Source organism: Lathamus discolor, chromosome 7 (genome assembly GCF_037157495.1).
Source record: "Lathamus discolor isolate bLatDis1 chromosome 7, bLatDis1.hap1, whole genome shotgun sequence".
Classification (NCBI taxonomy): domain Eukaryota; kingdom Metazoa; phylum Chordata; class Aves; order Psittaciformes; family Psittacidae; genus Lathamus; species Lathamus discolor.
The window spans coordinates 12,880,689-12,908,421 of NC_088890.1; the positions used below are offsets into that span (position 1 = coordinate 12,880,689).

The window sequence follows — 27,733 nt, forward strand, 5'->3', positions numbered from 1 at the left end:
CTTAGGGTTTGTTTTAGGCAAGTGTTAGGGGGGAAGGAATCTGTGTTGCATTTGGGAACTTGGCTGTGGTATAATTCCCTTGAGCAAACATCCCTCCCTCACGAGATACTTCTCAAATTGCTTGAATTGCTTTGTTCAGTGCTGTGTTTGCCTGGAGTTGAGTGGCGATTCCCAGATAGTATGAATTTATGGAAGGCATGTTTTTGGAAATACCTATTGGAGAATGTTTTTCTTTCGAAACTCGCATTTCCCTTGTAACACTCATTTATTTCCAGTTCAGGTCATTTTTGCCAGTGCAAAGCAGGTTTCAAAAAAGAATTCCCTGCTCATCAGATGTTGACTCAACTTTCGTGCTATTCATGTTCCTTTACTGCTTTTTTTTTCTCTGCTGTCTCTGGTCTCTTCTCTCCGTTCCACACAGCCCACAAAAGCATTCTGATACATCTGTGCCAGTTTCTTGTTAGCTTTTCCTATTTGTTTTTATACAACATGGGCTTTGATGTGTGACTTTCAAACCATTCCTGTTTAATTGGTATAAGTCTGTTTATTTCTTTCCTGGTTTTCTTTTTTTTTTTTTTTTTTGCTGCACCCCAAGTGATTTGGCAGTGGGGGGAAGAGTTTAAAAGTGTTGCAAGTTCTTGGTGCCATTCCCTGTAAAGGGCTCTGGCAGCCCCTTAAGCCCTGGGCGATTCACTTGTTAGATTTCTGCTTTTCATGCAACGGAAACAACCTGCAGGGTCTCTTCCTTCACCTGCATTCTCTATGTGGAAGTTTATTGCATTTTATTGGCAATATTTCTATGGATGTGAGAACACAGTCTTGGATGGGCTTTGCTGAATGAGATTAGTGTCATGTGAGCAGAGACAGGAGCAGTATTTCAAACTAAAAACTCAGTTGTCTAAGCAGTGGGTTGTGAATGAAACATACCTTGAGGTTGGGAGGTTGTTTCTGCTTGCCCTGTCCTGGAGCTTTTGGGGCTTAGGATGCCTCTGACATCCTTGGCTGTAGGCACAGGGCAGTGCTGCTGGCTGTGGGCTGCAGAACTACGTTCCCATTTCCACAATGGGGTTTTAAAACTACACTGCACTGTGTGTGTGTAACCTGCTGTACTGTTGCCTTCATACAGATAAATGTTGTTCCATAAAATGGAAGTTCAGCAGTGTGTCACAGCATTAAGAGATTTTTGTAGAGGTTGCTGTGAAATGATATTATTTCACTACAACACCAGCCTGACAAAAAAGAAGCTGGAGATGGTTCCCCAGTAGCCAGTGAATCTCTTCTCAAGTGACAAATCACCCTCGTTCCTTGCGTGCTTTAAGTAATGTTCACTTTTGCACTGATAATATTTTTCTCCTCTCTACCTCCAGCAATTGATGATTACAGAGATAATTTTTGGTCTTATCCCTCCCTCCCACCTCAGCATGATTCCTCTGGGCTTGATCTGAAGCTCGGGGAAAGCAGCAGAAAGTCTCACTTGCTCCATATGAGCTCTGTGCTTTCTCCAAGTTCTCTATGTCTGCAAGCAATGTGTTGGGGTTTACAGCCCACGTATTCCAACTATTCTGTTGAGGGGATACATGTATTTTTAGGAAACTTATAATTATGCCCAAGTATACATTCAGTTTCTGGTATTTGTCTAAAGTAGTATAAAAATCAATAGCCATGGAATTGCTTCTGTATAGCTAATTTGGGGAGGTAGAACGGTGGGGAAGAAGATTTCTTACGCACATATGCAGTTTAGGTGGTGGTGAAGAAACAAATTTGTCTTACTCTATTTTCTCCAGAAGTTGTCATGACCAAGGTAGCTATTACAGCACACTGAGGCTGTTATGTTTTCTTAAGAGCTGAGAGACTGGTATTTAATTTCTTTTTAATAATGTGACTTTTACCAGGGTGAGTGGGTCGTGAATTAGTACTTCATTATGTGCTGACATCAAACTAAGTCCCTACATCAGAACTGCCTATTCAGGAAAACAGTTAAGAATTGGTTGCCTGACTCATTTAGGTACTTGAACATCCTACCAGTGCGGAATATACATAAAGTATGTTTAACAAGTTTGGCTGTTTTAATAAGAATGAGTCTAATGAAGTAATAAATATTTTAGTGGCTCTTGGGACGATTGTAGAGCCTGAACCCTTGTTCTGCAATTATCAATACACGGTCAGATTGCTAATAAATGTATGCTGACAATACATATCAATTGATGTAAGTGGAGCAAGATACTTGAATGTCACCGGGCTTGGAGTTGGAAACCTACCAAGTCCTCTTTCTCTCCAGGCAGTGAATGTGTCATGTGCAGTACTTAAACAACAACCAAATAATTAGAAGTTGGTATATTTTTAGTAGCTTCTACTCATCCTTTGAAGACCCTATGTAGAGATATGTGTAACTAGGGGTAGAACATTGCACAGGTTACTTGGGAAATGTGATACAATTCAGTGCTGCCATAAGCTGCAAGTCATGCGTCTGGAGCAGCTTTGCAATCAAAACTTCTCTGAATTTTCATAACGGGGTATTCTGTGTCTTTTCAAAGCATGGGCATAACATTTGATCTGATCTTGTGTGATCCATTTGCTTACCTTCCTTGATTATGCAAGATTACAGAAGCCAGAAATGTTCTAGAAGGTACTTGCAGTGAACTGCAGTGATTGCAGTCAGCAGGCGTGCGTTCTGCAGATGAAGAGAAGTTGTTTTTAATTCTTTATCACGTGTTGATGTCAGACAAGAACAAGGTCTGTTTTACCTTGTACAGATGCTCTATGTAATGTACTCTTTTCCTCCCCAAAGTTCACAAACCCGTATCTCTTAATTGTCATGAATATCACGTGAACTTTTAAATGCTTCTGTTCCAAATACATAAAATGAGTATTACAGGGTACAATGCTAATGTTACTGTTACTCTATATTTCAAAATGGTTCTTAGCATTGTGCTTGAGACTTAACTTACGAAGTGGAAGGGGAGAACCTACTGGAATATGTGGCTTTCATATCCTTGCTGCTTGTGTGTTCAAGAACACTTTTGTTCTCCTTGGCCAAAATGAAAGACTTTTCAATAAAGCTGAGTTACGTTTTCTTGCTCCCATTTTACTGCACTGGCATGTGTATTTCAGTTGAAGTAACTTTATGTACTTGGTACTAAAGAAATGAGGCAAATATGCAGGAGAAGGGAGAAGAAAATGCTTTTTCTGGAGTCAGGAAAGCCTAAGTTGCTAATTTTAAACTTTCTTCTATATGGCAAGCTCTAACCAGGCAATAAAGCCACTCAATTTACAGATTACACAGTTCTGGACTGGTTTTAAGTTGGATGTTTTTGTTTTTTCTTCTTGTGTAGTCAGGTATTTGTAACATTTTTACCAAAATAATTTCAGTGTTATGATTAGAGACTTTGCCAGGTAAAGTAGTTATAAAGTTGCTCATTTCATACCTGAATGGCAGTGTTTTGAGATGAAATTTGCAAGCAAGAAGTAAAGAAACTCTAGGTAAGAGGAACTAATGGAACAGCTTTATTTAGGTGACCAGTTTGAGAAAGTAGAAATTTTAAACATCTGATAAGACAATCCATGTATGTATGTGTGTATATATATGGTTTTGCCCTTCTCTTTCAAACAAAACAGCGGGATATTGCTACTCCTTGGGGTGCTAGAAAACAAGTCCTGTTGTCACTTATCACTTCTCAAAACTATCTTCTGTTCTGTTCTTATCCTCATCCTTTGTTTCCAATTTTATTTTATCTATTAAGACATTTCAGCAGAGCAAGAGCCTCTTGATTTCAGAGATATAAATCCATCTCTGAAAAGTAAACAGTCATTTCCATTATTTGCCCACCTTTTGTGGCATTTTATTTACCCTGCCAGTTTTCTGAGAACTTAATGTTCCTTCCCAATGATTTCATGTAATATCAAGTTTTGTTAGAAGATGCAGCACTACTCCCTGGTGTTATTGCAGTTAGAACACTGGCTTTATTGGTAAAAAAAAAAAAAAAACATGAAAAAAAAAGCCCAGAACCAAATAATCTCTTCTGCTATTCTACCAGACACGACTGGCTTTGACCTTTAATACTTGAGTATGCTACAGAGATGCCTGAAAATCAGACTATAATCTTGCATGTAAGCAGCAAGTACTTTCCAAGGTCAGAGGTTTGGACTTTGTTGTATAATGCTGGTAGAGAATTAACTCTATTATTATTTTGCACGGTGATTGTTAGTTATTTTCAGAGTGGTGCCAGACAATATGTCAAGAGTATATACAAGTCTATAAATGAATTAAGTGATGATATTTTTGCAGCTGCATGATTAGTCTGGTACTTGCGCCGCTCTAGAAGGTAGGATGGAGAGCTTCCTGCTAATTAGTGAAAAATTACTCTTTCATCGTAGCATAGCTCATATTCTTCATTTTCTGGTGGATTTTGCATTGCTGCTTGTTTCCCAAAAAACTAATCCGCTGTGACAGCAGTCTTCATCTGCAGTCAGTGATTAATAACTTCTGCATCACAACATTGCAACAGATCAGACTGCAGAGCTGTGGTTGGTCCCACCGAGTACCTGCGGGATGATAAGGATGTGCCTTTCTGAATGCCTTGGCATGTTCCCAGGTCGCATCCCTTCCGGAAGTGCTCCCAGCCCAGTCCTATCCTGCTCGTACAGTGTGTTGGGCAGCACGGAGACATCAAACAACATGTGTGGTTAGAAAGTAGTGATATGAATAAGTCCATTTTAATTACAGAGATTAAGTGTATTACACAAGATTTATGGCTTGCAGTGGTTGTGAGGTGAGGGGGCAAAATTTGGGTGCAATTCATTGTGTATGTAAAATGGATTTTTTTTCTTTTTGTAAATTTTGAAGTCCAAACTGCATAGCTGCTTTCATCCTAATACAGAACAGTGTGTGTCCTCTGGGACATTGTCAGCTCTTGGTACTTCCTTTCCTGACTCAGGGGAATTGTGTTGGGGTGGGTAATCAATCTTATTTGTTATGGAGAGCAGAGAAAAAGATGCTTAAGGGCCTGAAACAAATTGCAGGGCATGCTATTTTGATCTGGTGAAATTGGTTTGGCTGTGGTTGTATGTGACCTCCACAACACGTCCAGCAGAAGGTTCACAATTTATTCTGTGCATGAAAAGGTAGGCCCTGATACCTACCTGCAAAGAAATTTAGTTGGAAAGCTGAAAATAGCCTTTTTAAGAAACCCTTTTATGAGTTTTATGTGCAGTAACAAAGACTAATACAGCAATATCTTATTGCAGCATTAAATGTATTTTTTTTAAATGAAGCATTGAAATTCTGATTGCTCTTGTTCAGTTTTCTGACTGTAACAGCTGTTGCTTTTCAATATTAAAAGATACTTGGGGAAAAGATATTTGGGGAAATAGCTACTCTTGGTCAATTCACTACTTCTCTTATGCTTGGCTATAAAGACAGCCTTATTTTAAAGCTATGCGTTAGTGTCCTTTAAAAGGTTATAAACAGGCATTTTTTAGATTTTCTCCTCTTTGGTTTTATTATGAGAAGAAGTGGTTTATTCATGGAAAAACTGTAGAACCTTGATCTCTGTATTGCATGTCACATCCAGCTTAATTCAGGGCTATAATGAGGCCATACTTTCTTGGATCTTGAGTCACCAGTTAAAGGGAAAGTTATTATAGATTTGTGATAAAATACTTGCCTGTTTACACACAGTAGCATTTGTTTCCCCTTCTTATACAGCTTAAAGTGATCACAGAAGACCTAGAGCCAGACAGAGCAGAGCACTGTTTAGTACACTGATGTGCAAAGTCCATGCCTTTACAGAGTTTAGTAATGTTACAGGGATTAGGCTGCAGGGAGATGGTCGAGGGCTTTCTGTTTTAAAAGACAGATATCCAGTTCCTGAATAGCTGTGATATTAGTGTTATTTTACGGTTGGCTATGGGAGCTCAGTAGGCTCGTGATGCTATTTTCATCAGAGCCTTCATTTTGGAAGAAACAGTGGCTTATGGACCTGTTATTAAATTACGCTTATGACACCTTTTTCGTTATCAAAATTATAATAGCATAAGCCTAGAGTAAGAACAAAATTCTCCATACTGTCTATTCAATCATGTTCTTAGAAATTAGTTGACTTCAATCCTAATTTTGTTATTCCCTCTTGTGTTGATCAGTGATTTTTTTTTGCAATCGGTCCACTGAAATTGCTGTAGTTAGTGGTATACAAAGAGATGTGATTCTGTGATTTGAGAACTTGAAGCTCCTGTATATTTAAGTGTTTTCTGTTTCCTAATATCCACTTCACCTTTCTTTCAAAACCAGATCTTGAAAACTCCAGAACGAAAATGAGAAGTGCCGTGTCAGTTCGAGAGGGGCAGGGAGTCGTGCTGCTCTGCGGACCACCCCCCCGCACGGGAGGTAAGGACCTTCCAGGCTTTGTGCTTCAACCAGGGCGGATTGACTGTAAAGTGGAATATCTCCCTGGAAATGCAGAAGGGAGATCTTTCAGAGAGTGCAAGAAAGTAATCTGGTTTGTGAAGTAAATACAGAGAAGAAAAATAAAACCAAAAGAGGGGGAGGGAAGTACTTAAGAGGATTTACTTATCTTGAAATGCCTTTCTAGTTCCTAGTAATTCTTGTGCACTTAACATGTCTGATTTTTATGATATTTCTAGTAATTAATAGAGGTTTTTTCCTGGAATTAAATTCTGCCCAGTCACAGTTACCAAGCCTCGATAAATCTAGTTTTTTCTACGTCTAGACTATTGCAAAGAGTAGATTGTTGTCTTTAATTATGCCAGTATCTGCCTGTGTTCTTGCAATCAAGACGTTTCTTAGTGTAACGTAATGATGATGGCATAATTTAAAACACTGCTGTCTTGAGGGGGGTGACAAAACTGCCTGTGTGGATACTTGCTGCACCAGAAATTGCCCATACACTTTATGATTCATTCTGCATCTCCAGTCTTTGACTAATTGCTATTGAGCCTCAAGTAATATTTGAAAGGAACTAGGTTTATTTGTTTTTAATTGATGCGGAGTCTCATTATTGAAGGGCTGTGATATTAAAACATTTGATTTGATTGCAAAGACAAGGTAATATAAGCTAAACATTGAATAGAATAATATAGGTATTGTGGCCTCTTAAATTTGGCGGAGTCCAAGCAGACACAGCTATAAAGTGGCAATTTTACAACTGTCTGAGCTTGCAGAATTTTTCTTTCTCTAAACTGATACGTACTCTTAAATCATCTTTATAGCCTTGCAACAGCTTTGTCTTTTCAGTTGCTGAGAAAATGGGTCATTCTCCCAGCTATCTATAAGAATTAGAATGATTGAATTTTGCTTCTCTGTGCAGTCTAAAGACCATATTAACCCAGCCTTTCGTATACTCGCATCTCTTGCATGGGTATACACCCAGAGGTGACTGCCAAACTGACAACAACTTTGCCTGACTCTGGCAGTGTTCAAGTTTGAAGTGTTGAACAGGAGGTGATATAAAACATGCTCACATTGCGAAGAACAGTGGTTTAAATCAACACGTGGAAGAGGTGAGAATTTATTTTGCAGTCAGCAGATGGGGTATGAATGACACCCCCATACTGTGTTATTTGTGGAAAAAAAAAAAAAGGAGAGAGCTGAGGGCTCCCTGAGTTATCAAGTGGAATTGGGGGCTGGTACCAGAATTATTTAAGGTCCTTGGATTCATCTGAGGGATGGAGGATTAACCAGTAAAGTTTTCAGGAGACATGGGGCCAAGTGGAAAAGTTCCTTCCTCTTCTTTCTTTACTAAAGTATACCTGCAGCAGTGACATCAAACATAGAGTGCCTTTAGATCTGGTGTGGTAGAATGCAGGTTGGTAAGCCTTAGATAAAATAGCCATCCATTAAGCAAAGCTAGTTTGTTAGGAATAGCAGGAATGGTTTAGGAACAGCTGACCTGGCCTGAGGGCTGTTCAGCCCTTTCCAGACCCTTGATCAGATTTTTTTTCTTGGATTCTGTATTTGTTGAATGAAACTATTGAATAATTTCAGACAATACTGATTGTAAAAACCTTCTCAAATACTTTGTTTTCTCTTCCCCTTTAGCCTCCAAAATATTGTTCTTTAATATTCTGTCATGTTCATGCAATTTCTAAGTTCTTGCTAGCTTAATTGCACTTATGTTTTATATTCTTGTAAGAAGTCTTCAAGAAGAGATGGATTAAATTGGAATTATTCCTCCATATGCAGCATCCCAGTTACAATAGTAACCAATGTTAATCCCAAAAGAAATACCAGTTCATAATATGGAAAAAAAGGAAACTGCTTCCTCTCTGCAATTTAGCGTATTTTTTTTTTGTTGTTGTTTGCTTATCTTAGCCATAGGTATTTACATAAGTGATAAGGAATATCTTCCTTCCGTGCTTTTGTTCTTTTGAAGGTTGCAGTTCCAGTTCCATCAGGATATGGGCATCTACCATTTAAACCAAAATTAAACCTTGTTTAAGCTTGTACACATCAACTCATATCCTGAGCTTGTATTTTAGCTTTGTTTGTGTGTTGGCTGTTTGTGTACGATGGGAGGAAGATGGCGCTCAGTATTTCGAGCTGAGGATGCTCTGATCAGTTTTACATTTCTGCCATTAGACATGAGCTGTGTGGCAAACCACAAGAATATTTTCCTTAGAGTTCGTGCATTTCATCTTTTTTTTAACAGTCATGTTGGAAATTCGCTTTATGGGAGAGGGAATAAATGACTACCTCTGTGTTTAGACTTCCCCCTAAATATCTTACTAATTCAACTGAGTTTTATGTTGGATAATGTATGTTGTATTGTAATTAAGCAGTGAGTTTTGGCTAATTAAGATGGTCATCTGTCATCGTTCTGCATGACCATACTTCTGTATATAATTTTAATTCTGTTACAGAGAGCCTGTTAAAATACCCTATGTTCTCCGCAAATCAGTAAATCTTCTCACCCACATACTCAAAAGATAATCTGACATCTAAAATTGACTTATGTAGAACTGCCATCTTTTTCAGTTGTTATAACCACTAAATTTTAAGGAAGCTTCTACAGCTATTTTCACTTTTTATTGGGTTACTGTTATGTCTTGATGGTTTTGAAGGACTGTTGCTATTACAAACATCTCAACATACAAAACTTAATATTGGGCACACTTAACATGCAGCCAGCTAAAAAACATTCATGCGATGCTAATTTTTTCCATCCTGCCAGGAACAGAGAAGGCTAGGCATATGGAGATCTAAAAATGATTTTTCTCTGATACTGATTTTGTTCCAAAATCGGTATCTAAGGAGTGACAAAGCCCAGAGTAAAGCAAATCTGCAAATTCCTTTAGTGTTTTACCTACTGTTACTACTGTGTGTGTATCTTGATTATCATGTAGCTTATCTTCAGTTATTTCTGTTAGCTGTATATTGTGATTTGTATTTGTTTAATATAGTCAGTTTTACTGATCTGACATTTTTGATTGAGGTATATTCTGTTTTTTAGGAGGGGAGGAAGCAATGAGGCATAGTCCTTTTTTGTTGTCTGTGGTGGGTTGAGAGCTGCTATATACACAGAGGAAAAGATGGGGATTTTTTTAATGGTAGAAGATTTACTTGATAGTTATTCGGTTATTTCAAAGAATTAAGGCTTACTTGGAAAAAACAGGCATTAGACTTACGTTGGTGGATAGACTCCCTGTTACCCTGTTACTACATGGAATATGACCATAACCCACAAGAACACTGAGGAGCTGGCAAGCTGTAGCTCAAAAGTTGCAGGGAAATTCTACTTATCTTATTGTCATGATTAGCCTCAGAGTTCCTATTTCATGCAACATGGCCAGGATATTTCTACATATAAAGCAGAAATATGTGCTCCATCTTATTACCATGGCCTGATAAATGTGGACCTAATTAATAAACGAGGCCATATTTGAAGGATAGGGATCAATTTAGCTTATAGCATATCTTTTTGAAGTTGTGACATGCTAACAGGAAATATTAGATCATGAAAACCTGAGACCCAATTTATTGCTCACTGTTTGGTATGACAAGTTATTCAATGGATAATGTCATGTCACTTACGAATTAGTATTTAGACTTGCAAATTTTTGCTAATGTCTCTTGTATCACCATTTGGAGACCTACATGTTCCAGCAAATCTATGCTATTCGTGAATAACATGGCGTGGAAAGTATCTCATGTGCCAGAAATATTTTGATGCTTTGATTATTTTTCTGCAACTCTTGAATATCAGAATACTGGGTTTGGGGTGTGTTATTTTTTTCCTGTAAATTGAATTAATTTAACTTAATTTGGCTTTGGAAGCAGTTCATACCCTTAAAGCAAAGCAAAACCAAACTGATAGGATTCCAAAATATGGTTTCTTTTCAGCTGCCCATCAGTGTGTTTTCAGAAGGCTGAAAACACCCTGGTTTTCCACTTTTTGTTTTGTTGTAGATTGTGGATGACACCTATCTGGGCAAGAGCAATAAATCATACTTCCAGTAGGCATATTATGAGGTCTTTGCACAAAAATGGATTCTAAAGAGACTAGTATGCTGAATATTGTAAAAGCAATGGCCATAAAACTGGTTCCGTAGCGTTGTCGAGCTGTTCTCAGTCTGCCAAGGAGAAATGGTGTTTTTATTTAAAAATATATTTTGCAATAGTCCTGCTGGTGTTGTCATCCTCATCTGCACAAATTTCAGCTGACAGTTTCAAATCAAATGGTACCCAAGAGGCACTTGCATTTGTCCGTATGAGGGACAGTAATACCCATTCACAGCTGGGTTTTACAGTGATTTCTGTCTGTCAGAGCATTATTTTTACCACTGGTAACAAACCGATACTACAGAGATTCTCTGTCTGTTCTGCACTTTATCAAATACAGACTTTCCAAAACACTTTCTTTTGATAAACCTGTGCTCCAGTTTCACCGATAGCCCAGGGAGAAGTTTTGCGTAAGATTGGATCAGCTTTTCCTGTCTGCAGTGCATTTGGTTTCCACTAAAGATGCACCAAGAGTTAAGTACATACAGTAGTAGCATGTATAGTGTAGCTGTTGTCAGAGCGAGCAAAGACTAGCGCAGGCTTTTGTGGGAATAATACTGCACAATTTTCGTGAACAAAATGTTTGTGGGCACTCCAGAAGACCTCAAAAGACTTTGGGGTGTGCACTTCATTGCTGAGGCTGGCTCTCATTAGCCCTTTTTCCTGAACAAACCGAAAGAGGCATCAGTATGAGATTAGAGTATTTTAAAGGGAAACTGTGCCTCTTGCTGTTGGGGTGTTTGTTGGAAGAAGGGGCCGGGAATGGAAAGAAAGAGGGACAGGTAGATTAGGATGAACTAAAGTGCAAGGAAAAAATTCTGGTCAAGCTTTTTCACTTGGCTCATCCCAGGTGTCTTAAGTATGCCTTGGGAAAAAGAGGAGGAAATTGTAGAAAATAACTGGGCTTGGCCCTTTACCAAGATTATTTTTATCCTAAACTGTTCCTGAGGGGGTTTCTCCCCCAGCTCTTTATTTTCTCTACTAAACTGTTTGAGTTTTTCTTTGGAAGCAGAGTAATTGATTAGGAAGAAGCAGAAGGGAGATGGCTGTGGTCCCAGCACGCAGCCGTAGCTGATCATTACACTCCTTAAGAGTACTGAAAGTGATTTTTGTTTTTCACAGGGGTTTACCAAGTACTTTCTCCTATATCAGTGCAAGACAACCAAATAAAATTTGTCACTAATTACTACTTCCACCTATCAACATTAGTGCGTTCCTTGGAAAATTTACACTTGGGGATTTCCATTAGTTTCCCTTAGTTTATCTTCTTAATATTTAGCATTCAGAAGAAATCAGTTGAGCAATAAACTAAACTGTGATCTTTTTAGCCTCAAAATTATTACAGGCAGGAAGCAATTTTAAAATACTTTAACTACTGAAAAAGCACAACAGAGTTGTTAGAAATGCTCTGAGCAATATATGTAAAGTTCTAGGGAGGTGATTAAAAGAACAATTTGTCATTGGAAATGGGTATGGCTAATGGGTATGTATTTAAATATTGCTTTCTAAAGCAGTTTCTTACTCTGCTGTATACTTCCAAAGTACAGGCGATTTGATCAGAGCCTGTATACTTTGAATGACACAGCTAGTCTGAAACAGTTGGTTCAGAGGTGTGATAAAGAGAATCTAATCCATCATCATCGAGCACAACTACAGGGGAAGCAAAACTGAGTTTTACTCCGCACTGAAAACTAAATGTAGAAAAGCGTTTTCTTTGACTTTCCCATTAGCATCTGGGTTTCCGTTGGAGCACTAAGGAACATTTAACCTGCCAGTTAAGGGGCACTTTGATGCTAGAAGGTCAAGTTCAGTTTGAAACAACACTGGCTAATGGTTAAATCCCCTGTGTGACAGGAGAGCAGGAGTGAAAAGGCAGACAGCAGGCAGGGCCGTGTCACTGAGCTGCTTTTCCAGTGGATGTGCCGTTTGAAAATCTATTTACTGTGAGGGTTTTTGTGGTATTGATAACAAAACAACACTGCCAGGCTGGCACATCTGTGTTTCACAAGGATGAGCTCAGAAATGTTTATGTTTTAATTAGAATGCTGTGCTTTGCTTTTGATGCTGCTTTGAAAGACTTAATAAAAAAATTGAGTGTAGAGAAAGGCAGACCTTCAGTGGGCTGTTCTACATCACCAGAGCTTTGCCACCAGTGGCAGCCAGTGACAGGTCACAGAGCAGTGTGTGCAATTACTCCTGGGCCTGTTCTGTGGTTGTGGTGTAGGTAGGAGGCAGTAAAGATAAACACACTTTATGCCGCAACTAACTTTTATTTACATCACACCAGTTCTGTTTTAAATGAGAGAATGAGTGGACTCTGACCACGTTCCATTAAAAAATGAAAATTAGGTATTAGCCTGAAGTAGGAACCTTGCAATTTCAGCTAAAACCTTTTAATATTCTCATTAAATGTGTAGACTGAAATTGCAGGATATTACGTAGGTATCTTGCACTGCTCTCCTTGGTTTGGGTTATTCCATATGCAGAAGTTAATGCCTGATTACCTGCAGAGCATGCTGAATATTGATCTGTTTTATCTATAAAATAATTCACCTTTTATGCCAGAATGATTAATGGTCTATGTTAGTTTCCAATCAGTGTTTCCATTACACTCTGGAATACAGTTTGTTTCTCAGGATATGTTCGTCACTTTTTGTAGCTGGGCTTGGATTCCCATCATGGAATTTGCATTTTGTATGAACAGAAACATCTTCAGCCAAAAGAAGGGAATTGTTCTAAAGGGTTTGGGGGTGAATTTCAGAAGCATGCATAAATCTCCAGATCATTTTCCCCACTCTGGGAGGACATTACACCTATTTTAACTTTTTTCTTTTGCCAGCAATGCATAAGATTTTTATTTGAAAACATCCTTTAATGTTTGCAAAAAAACCCCAAAGATGTGATTTATTTTATGGCAGAAATAAAGTATTACCTATTTTCTTGGCTAAAGTCCAGTTGCAGCTGGTTGTGCTGGCTTGCCAAAGGAAGGATAGACTACTTGAGGCAGAGAACTAAGTGGAATAAAACAGCTGGAGTTTGCCCAAGTAGGAAAAGTAGTTAATGATATGTTTGAAGGTAGTGTATGTAAGATAGAACATAGTGTAATCCTGTTGAGGATTAGGCTGCAGTGCGCTAAGGCTGGTTTGCGTCAAGGTTAAGAGCGTCCTCTGGGAATTCAATGCACTTCCACCTCATGCAGATTAATTTCCTACTTCTAAATACTTTGTTGGCACTTTCCTAGGGGTTCCTTTGTGGACAGACGTGCGGAGCTGTCCTCAGCAGTGTTGACTGTGTGTGGGTGCCCCACAAAACCGTACCCGATTGCTTCCTGTCTGTGCCCTGAGTGCTTACGCCTTCCTGAGTGATGTTCATCCGCAAAGGAAGAGGCTTTTCTCCATTTTCTGACATTTCGTCACAGTTGGAGCTGAAACCTGGCCAAATGATGAGCTAATTGGTTTCTTCCTTAATTATGAAATCTGTCATTATCCTCTCAAAATCAGTGTTACTTTTCCATTACTTTTAACTCTAAGGTAGATAATTCACAATTCAAAGTAGCTGGTTGTTACCAATTTCAGTGTCTTTAATTACAGTTTCTGTCATTGCTAAATTTTGTCTGATTGCTTTTTTTGCACACAGTTTTTTAGAAGCCATATAAGATTCTGCGAGTTAGGCAGAGTGCCAGTTGAAGCCAGAAAATACTAGGGTATTTTGGCTTGCCCCTATACCTCAATTACAGAATAGAGTAAAATCTGAATAGGAGAACTGTATGAAATAACATAGATTTGGGTATCAATGACTGACATGAAACTTCTTTAAAAAGTCAAACATAAAACCTCTACTTCAGTGAGCTTGATGCATTCAAAATCAAGGGATTTAATTTCTTTTCAGGACTGTTTATGGGAACATCTGCTTTACTAACTGAAGCCTAGTCAGTTTTGAACAGAAGCTTAAATCTGCTTCAGAAGAACATTGTTCACAGCATTTACTTTTGGTATTTATTTCAGAAACCTAATTTAGATGTGAATTCTGGGGCTAGCAGATACTATTAAGCATGTATATAGGAGTGATGGTCTGGAACAAAAGGAGCAAGAGATGACCTTCAAAATTTGTGTATTTGGTGGATAAAACTTTATCCTTCTCCTTCTGGTCATATGTCTATATGCCTTCCCCTCACACTCAAAACTTTTGCTTTGCTGAATTCCTGAATTAATTTATAGTTTTGGATTTTCATAGAATCATAGAATAGTTAGGGTTGGAAAGGACCTTAAGATCATCCAGTTCCAACCCCCTGCCATAGGCAGGGACACCTCACACTAAACCAGGTCACCCAAGGCTCTGTCCAACCTGGCCTTGAACACCGCCAGGGATGGAGCATTCACAACTTCCCTGGGCAGCCCACTCCAGTGCCTCACCACCCTAACAGGAAAGCACTTCCTCCTTATATCCAATCTAAACTTCCCCTGTTTAAGTTTGAACCCGTTACCCCTTGTCCTATCACTACCATCCCTAATGAAGAGTCCGTCCCCAGCATCCTTCTGTTTACTGTAATGAAATTGCTCTGGTTCCATCAGCAGTCTCCTACTGATGTGTTGCAGCCTTTCAGAGAAAATGTGTAATACAATTAAAAGCAATCTTTCTAAAAGCATGGAGATGAGCTTAAGGCTTAACTCTGTACCCAGTTAAAAACTGAATGTGTGGGGCTTACCCCCTTATGTTGCTTTAACAACATAGGAAATGAAGGTATGTGTTGGGTTATTTTTTTATGGCTCGTAGATGGCAGGCAATGACCATGGTGGACCTCAAAGGCCTTGCCGTTTTAAGTGTTGAATTATGTAAAAATTTAAGTTAAAAAATGACAGGTGATTTTATAAGCAGTTTTTAATTGAACACTTAGGGGAACAGATTGCCTGGAACACTATGAAGCTGCTGCATTGTGGCTTGTAGACTGCACAGTAAATAATAGTCAAATAACGCAAAATAAGGAGGAAAAGCCAACCAAGATGTAGTAAGCAAATAAAAATTGAGTAATAACTGTAATTTCCAATACCTTATCCATGTATGGTCACCAAATAAGGAAAAAATGCATTGGAAAGCAAAGGCTTAGATCTTTGAGGAAGCCCAGGAGAGACATATTGCTTCCATTTATAACAGGAAATCAACTGAAAAGTTGTAATTGACAGAAAGGGAGTGAGTTTATGTCCCTTGAGATGCGCTAGGATCAGCAACAGGCAAATGGTGTAAACACGATAAATCACAGAACAAGTCGTTTAATATGATTTTTTTTAGAAAATAAGAATACAATTTCGTAAAGTACCATAAATATAAAATTGGAGAGTGGCTGTGGGGCACTGGTAAAGAAACACCCTGCTCCTTTTTTAAGAGAGTTGATGAAAATATATCTTGAATGGGAAATTAGGTTTCCAGGAGTGCTTATTCATAGGCTATTGAAGGATCCAATTAAACTGGAATACACTTTGCATGGCTTTCATAATCATAATGATTGATTTCAGTGAGTTTACTCTTGACTTAACCACATATAATATGAACGAAATCAAGCTGCTTATTTTCCTGCTGTGTATCCAGATACGTCCGTCCCCTCTGAATGCTTTGAATTATGTACTCTGTTTTGGTTTTGGTTTTTTAAGAATAAAATAATAGTTTGAGCTAAGGAAAACAAGTAGGTCAATAAATACCAGAACCAGTAAAGCCTGGCTTCCCACACGTTTGTGTCTTGTGGATGTCTGAGCTTGATGTAGAGCTGAAAATGTAAATTTATTTGTTTTTTAATTACAGTTCTTGAACTGATACCTGACTTGGTCTACAGCCTCTCCCTCAGCCTTGTGCTCACCCTCTTCATCCAGCTGCTCTGTAGAAATGGAAATATGCTTTATTTTCTGGTCTTTCCCATTTAGCAAGACCATATAATCTTCGTTGTCAAAGAGGTCACAGTCCCCTTCAAACTCCTCATGTGTACTTTATTATTATTATTATTATTATTATTATTATTATTGTTATTGTTATTGTTATAGGATAATGCCAGACCACAGCCAGAGCAATGCCCAGATGCCACCTCCCCGCTGCACAGCACTAACTCAACATGCCCCCTCCATTCAACAACAAACCATTGAGAACTACATCTCGGTGTTTGTGTTGTAAGATGGGAGAACAGATGTACAATTTTTCTTGGTGGTGGTGACTGTATGAATACTCTTGTGGCACATGTCAAAAGTCTGACTGAAGTCAACCTAAATCCTAGGATTTTACTGTCTGCTGTGCTACTTACCCTTTCTTTACTTGGCAAATCCTTGTTAGCCTTCCTTACCATAAATTAATTATACTTCTCGTGTCATATAGGAGGGAACTCTTAGTAAAAGCCATAGTTTCAACTGAGGAGACACACTGCAGGTCTGGAAGGGTAGATAGCTGGTTTTTAACAGTAAATACTTCCCAACATGACAGAAGTTAAACTCTTGAGAAAAGTCCTGACTCTGTTAATTGTTCATACCCACTGCCCCTGTGAAACTATGTTAATGGAAGGAGTTTAAATACGGATAGAAGAGAATCAAGTTCAGTTATGATAAGCCATTTTATTCAGTGCCCTTTTTGCATTAGCCAGTCCATAAATATTTTAATAATTTACTGTATTTTTTTTCATCCACGCAATCTTACCTCGTGTTAAATTGCCCTATTAGCACTTTCCTGAGTGTTGCATTCGTACTCAACACTGAGGGTTAGGAAGATGCCTGTTCTCCATTTCATGGCTGCACCCAAATTTATGCGCTTTCAAATTAAACCTGTGCAAAAAGGGATGATCTCCATTTTGTAGGGGCAGTGCAAATGCTACAGGATATTTTAACATGACAGCAGGTCGATCAAGCGGTAACGGTCTCCAATTAGCACTTGCAGAAGCTGTGATCTTTTTATAAACGTTCAACTCAGTGGCACTTGGGTGAAAAATTATGTCTTGTCTGGAAAACCATTAAAAATTAATTTCCTTTGATAATGTAGGATAGGAATGAGACAAACACATGGCCTCACACAGGAAGGAGCTTCTGCCAATTAAAATTGGATACACAGAGCTCAGAGTTCTAACACAGTTTTTGCCAAGTGTGAGTTTATCTTTTTGAAGTGTGGTTTTTCCTTTCTGATGACCATAATGAAGGGTACTGAGGGCTGCTTTGCCTTGATATACAGAGATTTCTAAAATGTAATTTTAATGGATTTTTGTTTAAATAATAGAGATTTGTTGTGTGTTGAGCCCTACTGGAAATCCATGCTTCTTTTGACATTCCTTTCACTTGCATACACCTACACTGTTCTATCTGCTAAGCATGTAGCTAAGTTGTTAAGTAGCTACTGAATCATAGAATAGTTAGGGTTGGAAAGGACCTTAAGATCATCCAGTTTCAACCCTCAAATGAATGATGCTTCCATTTTAGCCAAGTGTTGTCTCATTGTTGCTGCCTGATTTCCATGCATATCAAATAGTAGTTAAAAAAAATATATCTGTGCATAAAGCACTGAATTCCTTTTACCTTTTTCTTCTGCCAGAGGAGATACAGATTTGACAATCATTAGCTGTCTGGTCCTATTTGTTACACAGTACAGTATTGTAAAATTCGGTAATGAAAAACCTAATCTTTGAAGAAAAAAAAAAAAAGTGAAAAACCTTAACAAACATCTTTGCTTCTTTTTTTGTTACCAACTAGAACTGTCATTTGCTTGGATCTTCAATGAATATCCATCGTTTGTGCAAGAGGACAGTCGGCGATTTGTATCTCAAGAGACCGGTCACCTCTACATAGCCAAAGTCGAGCCGTCAGATGTGGGAAATTACACCTGCGTTGTAACCAGCACTGTGACCAACAGCCAAGTTCTTGGTTCACCAACGCCTCTAGTGCTGCGCACTGATGGTATGACTTCCCTTCTGCACTGTGACTAAGTAACATATCTAGTTATCGTCTGTGAATGTTTTTGTCTCTTACAGTGTAACTTTTCATGCATTCTCAGAATGTTGATTGCTTTATAAGAAGATAAAGTATTTTGTGTTGCACATTTCTCTTTCTCTGTGAAGCCTGACAGTGAGTTCGCTTGCAGGTCCCTATGATTCTCTCTGTAAATAGAGTGTGAGAGAAGTAAACTTGATTTTTAATGTGATGCAATACTAAAGTGAGATAAAAGGCTTTTAAAAATGAAAAATACCTTTTTCAACTGTCTTCTATAGGTGTGATGGGGGAATACGAACCCAAAATAGAAGTTCAGTTTCCTGAGACACTTCCTGCAGCTAAAGGCTCAACTGTGAAGCTAGAATGCTTTGCACTAGGAAAGTAAGTTTTCAACTTCATCCATACTGAAAGTTGAAGCACATAAGGGTTCACACACAAGAGATACAGAGTTCTGGCAGTCATATATGGTCTGAAGATCATATTTTGGTCATCATAATTATTGCCTTGGAATAAGAGGGCAGATTTTTGGAGTAATTCTTGATTTTGTTTAGAACTAAAATGTGTCTGTTGCCAATGCAGGAATTTACATTTAATTTCAAATTATTTTGAGTTAATGTCAGTGCAGTTTTCCATATCTTCTTTGACCTAACTCAGCTTTCTCTGTGTAGAAGGAGATGAAGTCTGTGAGAAGTCTCTGTTTTACTGTTAAATGTACTTGATGCTGTCATAATATTGTTCTTCCTTTATAGTTGAAGTAAAGATTAAAATGCATTTCACTTCTGAATGATATTTCACACACAGTTGATATCTTTTCTACTTCACAAATGATCTGAGAACACATTTATGTTACGGTAAATGTATTTACTTACCACTTTGTGGTTTATTTTCAGACAGCTTTGTCAGATGTTCGTAATTGTATGTGCCAGATTGATAACTTGATCACATGCTATTGCTTTGGTTCCCCAGCTAGGTGAGTGAAGGTTTTAAAATCGGAGAATGAATGACTGTTGTAGGATAGGAATTTCCAAAGACTTTGCTTTGATTCTCCTTCCATGGCACTCGCTGGTAAATCTCACCTGTCTTTAGGGGGGCCAGTGCAGAGTTACAAGAAATTGCTGGACATTCACACAGATATTCATGAAAAATTCAGTATCACGAATGACAGCACATGAAACAGAGCCGGTGTATGCAAATGTGTTGCTGTAGTGTCTGCCCATCTGTCATATACAGTATGAATACCACTTTTAACACAAGCTTTTAGTCACTTCTGAGTTTAAGTATCTAATTTTGACAATCACATACTTTATGCAAAGCTGTTTAAAATCCCATTATTTTCCCTTTAGCCCTGTGCCTCAGATTAACTGGAGAAGAACTGATGGTCTGCCATTTCCAAGTAAAATAAAGCTGAGAAAATCCAATGGCATGATTGAAATCCCTAATTTCCAGCAGGAGGATGCAGGACTGTATGAATGTATTACTGAAAACTCAAGAGGAAAAAATATTGCAAGAGGGCGTCTCACTTACTATGGTAGGAAACTTTCTTTCTCCCTCTCTCCCACTCTTCTTTGCACATGAAATACAAACTACCCTAGGGTACTTTGGGATTTACAGCTTCTGCAATACTACCAAGCATTTGTGCTGAAAAATCCATGGCATCTTAACTACTTGCAAAGAATGAAAACTTCTGCACAAGGGTTTTGTATAACATGTCTAATAAATGCCCAGGCTCAACAGGGTTGCCAGGTGTAGTGCAGGAAGTGCTTCTGTTTATTTTAATATGATGAAAAGGCTTTACTTTAGAGACTTATTGGTCCGTTGGTGAACCCTTAGATTTTCACTCTATTGGATTTATTTGAGGGATCATTTAGGCCTCACATTTACAGGAAATGCAAATTTTTCTTGCTTTAGGAAAAGGTTACTGATAGATACTCTCAATTCTTTGCTTTAAAAATGCCAATTTTATTTTAAAATTAGTAAATAAAGAGATAATACAATCCAGCACAGAAAATTAAATAATATGAAATTTAATAACTGGGAAAAAGATAGGGTCTCTTGTGCATTTAAGGCTATAAAGTGGAATGAGTATCAGCAAAGCACACTGGTAGTGTTTTACAGCTAGAGTGATTTGCAGCAAAGTGGTAATTGACAATTTTTGTTAAAGCCAGATCTCAGCAAATACAATTTTCTTTAGGTAAATGGTAATTTTAGGAGTGCTTCAGACTGTGCTTTGAAATGTTACCCTCATGTAGGAATATTTGAGGAAAGAGATGGTTTTTATGTTGTGTAAAAAAGCACAGAGCATATCTACTGTGCAGCTTTGAGCAATTGTGCCTTCTGTGTGCTACTTCTGTATGGGAAGCTGCTCTTTCCTAGAACACAGACTGCTGCAATGTAGATATTATCAATGAAAGTTTCCGTTTAAGGCACAGAAGGTTTTATAAGGTTTATAAGGTTATAAGACTTCCCAACTTCTCAGTTAATATTTAGGCTGAATCAATGCTCCATCATGGAGCTGGACCAGGGGACTTTGAGTAGCCTGAATTTTTAATATAATAATTGCAATTACTGCTTTTTGAGAAATCCTATTAATAACACAAGAGCAAAATAACGAAGATGCTTCATCTGCCACTGTCATCTGTCATTCCAAACTTGGCACTATGCATTTGATTCTATAAAACTACTTTTATTAACTACTTGAAAGTTTCAAACAAGTTGTGGTTTATATCTGGCTCAGTATTTCTACCCGAGTTTTAAATCAGGGCAGTTCTAAGACATAGTGTTAACTACATGCAAAATCGAGTAGGTTTGTTCATTAGTCCTTGGGGTACAATTACGATAGTGCACAAGCTTGATATATTTGGTCTGCTTCCCAAGTTCTGTTTGCTCAAAAAAAGAGCTGAAATAAAGGATGTTGCTAATCACTAAAAGCGGCAAGTTGCAGTTTTGTGACAATGTGAACATTTTCATTACAAATCCAGAAAGGGTTTGAACCTTTGAATAGAGTTCATATTCCAGTGTAAATGTCTACCCATATTAGATTCATCCCTTATATGGATGTTTATACTGAAAAGAATAATGAGACCTGTAATAGCATTAATGGCACTCCAACTGTTTCATTTCATTTGTTCTGCTTAATGAAACCCATTCTGCAGAATTAAGTAGATTTAAGTAATCTTTCTTATTTTGTTACTTGCTTTGTTGTTGCAGATAAAATACGAATAAGTCAGTATTCAGGATAGGATCATTTTAACACTTTTTGATTTGGAGGATTTTAATTCTGTCTATAGATTAATAACGTAGAGATGAAGTTAGTATTTTCTGATGGCTTGTCACTGCGCCTCCTATCAAACCTCAGAAATCTGTCTGATAAAGAAATTTAACCATACGCCACTCAGTCTTCCAATAAAAGATCAATATTTAAGGAAGTTGTTCTAAAAGCAGATGAGGATTTGGGGAAACTAATGCAATCTACTGAGGACTCAGACTAAAAAAATATCCATCTGCCAGAAAGTGGGTACCAGTACTGGCAAAGATGACACAAATCTGTGTGGTAATGTTAGTGGTTGTTGGCTGCTGTTAAAACACTTTATTGGTAGAAGTGCAAGACTAATGTCTGCTAATCATATACAGAAAAATACAAGCATTGCAAATGGACAAATGCCTTTTTATTTCAACAGCGACATCATTTATTTTCCTGTCCTCAGTAGAACAAAGCACATTTCTGGCTTACCCAAGAGTCAAGAATGGGGGTTAACATTTTCCAAGTTGTCGTAGTGAAATAATGTGGAAAGTAAACTGGGGGAGAGGAAAAAGACAATAATTTTCCATGTGACTGAAAAATGGAATGTTTTTCTTTCTTTACAGATTTGAAAGATTCTTTGTAAGTGAAACACAGGCTAATCCTAAACAAAAGCTTGAAACATTTCATTGCTTTGCTGTGAAGCAAATCATTCTTATTTTCCTGATTAGTTTCATGAGCTGAAGCTGTAAAATTTGCAATCTGAAAATTGGGTTTTTCAGGCCATAAATTTTTTGATTAAAAAAAAAAAAAAAACATCACAAAACCAGCCTACTTACATTTGCCATGCTGTCCCATGCTCTCCTGCCGCTTCTTCCAATCATGAATTATGGTCCTGAAACCACAAATCACTTGAATGTAGGCTCAACTTTATTCATGACCATAGTAATTTTCTGAAGAATACGTATAAATGTGTTTAGAAGTTCTGTGCACATCTGTAACTCTCTTCATCAAAATAAAATGAGTTGTGGGGTTGGTTTTTGTTTTAACTTATTGTGGGTTTTAAATATAACTCTCAACTCACAGTTGAAGGCTATCATTAAAACAGATACTCTTAAGCCAGATATTCTGAATTCTTTCATACCATAACTAACAGGCTATTAATCTTTCATTTTTTCTGTAAAAATAAGCATTTTTACAAGAAAAGCCCAGCATCAAATGTTCAGGTTTTTGTCCTTTGTACAGTTTCAGCATTTGTTTAATGCCAGTTTTCCCCTCTGGGGAGTTCAGAATGTGCTAAATATTGGACAAATTATCTAACTTTGATTTAATATAAAACCTGAATATATAAATTATTTGCTTTCATTTTATTAGTATATTCCATTATTATTGCTATTAGCCCTTTCCATAAAGAGATAACAGAAGAAGAAAGACTCCACGGGCATGTTTCATGGCATGGAAAAATGAGAAGAGATAAAACAATTACATTTTTGTATTTTAAGATGCAGTTAAACATGTAACGTGCTAGAGATATGTGAGGCAATTAATTCAAAGCATAATTGAAGAGAAGACATTCTTAATTAGTATGTGCTGTTTTAATGGAACTCATTCTTGACACTGCCAAAGCAAAATGTTTAACAAGGAGAAAAAAGTTCTGCTGCTGTGGTCTGTGATAGTAGAGGCAGACCCCCCCAGTATTTTTGTTGTTCATGGAGATGTCCTCAAAACATTAACTACAGGGGTATAAGTGACTAAATAATATTAAGGAATTGCTGTGTTTGATAAATACAGATTTTAATTGTCAATTCTATCTAATAATTTAATTGACTTGCTACAGAGACAAATCTTACTTCTCTTTTTAGATGCTAAAACTTTCCTCAGGGATGTAGCAATTACCTGTAACTTGAGACCTTCTTATTTTTGAGTTAAATACACATAATGGACATCTTCAGGGATGTTTTGGATGCTTCTCTAGGCACAGTTTTATTAGAAAGGTGTAATTCATGCTTAAAGTCATTCAGAGTTTGAAGGTAAGTTTCATCACTGTTGTAGGCATCGGTATGAGTGTCATAGCCTGACTTTCAGATATGCTGCACAGAAAAAGGAAGGTTAAATTTTCTGGTTGTTTTGGGTTTTCCCAGTATGCTTCGTAGCTGCTTTCTCTTGAACTATGGAAAGTTCCTTTTGACTCTGATTTATTGCCCAACTGCTGAGCTGTCCAAAGGTATTTTCAAAGGAGATTTCCAGTCCAGTTTTCATACTGTAAATTTCAAAGTAAAGGTATGTGCATAAGTAGACTGCATCTTATGTGCAAGTCCCAATTAGGGACTGTTCTGGAAAGGCTTCCCGTAGTCCTCTGCCTCCAAGCAAAGGCATGGCAGACCTCAGTACTCTCTGGGAGAGCACAGTGCCTAGACTAAAGTCAGGGGCCTGGAGCTCTGCCTTTTCTTCATGCTGTTCTGTGGCTTACAGAATTAAAAGCAGACTTTTATTGGACTTTCCTACTCTGAAGGAAATCCTGTATAAAACCATGTGTTGGTGTGCACTGTGCGGGGTACCCCACAAGCTATTTGCAAATTAAATCTCCTTCAGCTGCTTCCAAGAGCGTCGTCACAGTCACTTATTGCAGCTGGTCTTTGTTCACATCAACCCCCTCGAACAGTCATTGCAAAGGGTTTCTTAAAAGTATGAAAAAATGGTGCTTGCTTATGGCCTGCAGGGATGTCCTAGAGCATAATGAAACAACATTTGTTTTCTTCAGGAAGACCTGCCAGGTCTAATTAGCTGGAAGAAAAGGGTGATCATAGCCAGCAAAAACAAGATGACTGAATCTTCTCACTGGGATAAATTGTACGAAGTTACATACTTGTATCACTTCTTGCCAGTGGGGCCACGACTATTGTAAGGAATATATTAGGCAAAAGCAGCTGAAGCACAATACAGGTTGGTGCTTTTCCAAGTGACTGACCATGAGGATGACAAATAACCTCCTTTAGAAAATCACTTACCTACAAGTATTTCATCCTGAGGGAAATCTATATGAATCTTTAATGAAGATTGTACAGCAGGTTCCGAAGAATTCTTAATATTATCATACAATATGGATTCTTGTCACAGTCTTAGATCCTGCACTACAAGCTCCATTAACTTCCAACTTCTTGACTTACAGGATATCATCTTTTTTTCATCTCAATGAAAACATGTTACCTGCTTGCATATTACTTCCTGAAGGAGGAAGAATGGTGACTCCTCAGGAAGACCTGACTTACACACCAAGCCAACATAGTAGCTCCATGAGGGAATGAGGCTTTGTTACCAAGTCCTTAGTCTTCCTTCAGAAACACAGGTGTGGCAGTGGTGGTGGAACCAGATGTTCCAAGCAAATGTGCCTAACAGTGACTAGATCTCAAGAGGATTAAAGCTGTATATTCAGAATCATTTAGGTGCAGTCAGACAGAGCTCAAGAAAAAGAACATTGCTGGGCATGGAATGTTGTGTCCACCCTCTCAAAATATAAACAGGTCTACTGATAGATGACCTGTGCCCTTTTCTCGGCTGCTGCAATGTGGACCGAGATTCAGGGATTCAGTGCGATATTCCCAGCTGGAATTGCCCCTGTTTAGCTGCCTTTTCAGTTTTGAATTGGTTAGTTGAATTGTTCTTTTTCGAAGAGTTTCTAATACTTTCATAGCCTTTTTTAACGACTTTTGAGATGTGGCAGATTGAAGAGGGTATTTTTCTTTCTGCTGAATTCCGTCATCAGTAGTTTGAAGAGAAAAAGACCCTTCTTCAAGAAAATCGGTGAAGTCTACATCAACACTCTTGCGAATGAACAAGCACCGTAAATTTCTCACGCTGTGGCTTAGAAAGCTCTGTTCTGTTCATGTCTGCTTTGAGCGGTTGTCTTTCCCACACTTTCCATTTATCATATGCACCATGGAGACTTCAGAAACCCTCCTATAGAGACTGACATGAAGAGTCCTAAAATGAGGATTTATGGTGTAGACAATGTTTTTCTTGTCAATGGAATTGAATCCAAGATCTGGAACTTGAAAATAGATTATAGTTAACCTACTTTCAAATGAAGACAGGCAGCTGATGTGAAATACTGCACACGTATGGATTCATCAATAATTCAAGCACTGTTGCTTGTTGCATAACATTTAGGTATGCAAAGTGCAGGAAGCATGCTGACATGGAGTCCTGAGCTTATCTCACCTTGACACATATGGGGCAAATGATGTAAGCTAAAACAATGGCTCTTTCTTGAACTGCAGTGTTGTAACAGTAATTTTCAAGACTGGACCAGAATTAACATCTGTAAGATACTACATTTGTCTGACACAAAGATCAGGTTATCCAGTCTTTTAGACCTGACCTTGATAAAGAGATAAAGATCATCCCCACAATCAGTGAAATGTGTTAACCCACACTGGGCTATAAGAGATGTACAGAGCAAAAGAACAGAAGGTTTCACTATCAGCAAATACTGGTTGAGTTCCAAAACCACCTAAATTGATATCTCAATGAATACATTTTAGTAAGTTCTTTTATGAGAAGATAATCCTAAGTATGTATACATAAATCACAAACAGCATTAATCCTTGATATTATAAAAGTATGATACTGTACATGAGGAAGTTGAGATCCTATTGCTGCATTGAAGAATATATAACAGAGAGAAAATTAATATCCTAGAAAAGAATGAATCTTTTCTTGATGAAGTTAATACCAACCCCCATCCAGCTGTTGGTCTGCTGGTTTTGCGCCTATGGCAAGGAAACAGGTTCAGCTCTCGGCTGTACTGCAGATATCCCTTGTGTCTATAGGCAAGTCATTAATTTCCCTGGTCTGAAATAATTGCTGGTGTAACTCCATTGTAGTAGGAAGTTCAGCAGGAATCGATCTGACCTTCTGTGCTTCCAAAACTCACCTATAAATTAATATTTTTTCCTAATGTATCACCAGTTATTCCCCCCCAACACACACATATATGTGTGTGTGCGTGTGTATATTGATGAGTGTTATATATTGATATATACATTATATAGATGTGTTATATACAGATATTGATATGAGTGTTAGGCGATTCTCCTAAATTACTAGTTTAGGAAAATCTTTAAGGTAATCAGATTAACACTGGAAAATTCTTTTGCCCTTAGCTATATATTTTCAACCAAGTTTCATCATACTTGTTACCTGTTTTCTCTATATGCAGTGTCCATTTTCTTGGAGAAATAGCATATATAGGTATTATGTATCTATATATGATATATATAATTCTTGGTAAATTGAGTAAGTTCAAAGGAAGTTCACACGAATTAGCTGTAAAACAGTATTGTGCTGTTGTGTGAAACAGCACTAAAGGAATACTCTTGCCTTTCATGCAGAGATGTCTATTTGCCAAATGACCTTTTTCTTCCCTACCCTATGAAAGCTGTAACAGATGTTTTAAACTTTATAGTTGTAATTGTATTTTAGGTAATTCTGAAGGCTGTGCTATTAATAATCAAGATTTGGTATAAAAAATAGCAGTTTTAATGGACTTTTAAAAGGTCATATTCTGGTTTGCATCACTGAAATTCTGCGGTAAAACTGATGCTTTCTAGAACAGTCTCATATATCCATGTATTCATCCAGTTAAGTACTGACTAGAATTAGAAAACAATTTAAATGGTATTTAGACCTTAGGCTGACATGCCATTAATTTTTTTTTTAGGGCTTAAAGGATTCTCTTCAGCATCAATTTGATGATTTAGCTACATCAATTTTTTAATTTGAGCATCACCACTCATTTGTTCATCTTACATTTACCTCAGTTTCAAAGTTGTGTTGTTTAATCTTGAGTGATTTCAATACTGGCTTCACTAGTTCAGCTTTAGTGATCTGTAATCTCAGTTTTCTTTTGGTTTATTGCTTGTAATAAAAATGTATAAAAGGAACAGGGAGCAATTTGTTCCTTTAGGTGACTTGAAGCAGAACTAGTGAGAATATCTGTTGGTATAAACCAGTCTACACAGCAAACTGATGAGTGCC

General features: G+C 37.7%; 1 protein-coding gene across 4 annotated transcripts in view; it reads left to right on the forward strand.

Moving 5' to 3' along the window:
* LOC136018536 (contactin-3-like) overlaps window positions 1-27,733 on the forward strand; it is a 106,354-nt gene that overhangs the window by 48,426 nt on the left and 30,195 nt on the right. For all 4 annotated transcript variants that reach the window (XM_065687850.1, XM_065687851.1, XM_065687849.1 and 1 more), the window contains exons 3-6: window positions 6,287-6,382; window positions 18,223-18,426; window positions 18,738-18,840; window positions 19,803-19,987. In XM_065687850.1, coding sequence (XP_065543922.1) covers window positions 6,287-6,382; window positions 18,223-18,426; window positions 18,738-18,840; window positions 19,803-19,987 — 588 coding nt within the window. The remainder of the gene's footprint in view (window positions 1-6,286; window positions 6,383-18,222; window positions 18,427-18,737; window positions 18,841-19,802; window positions 19,988-27,733) is intronic.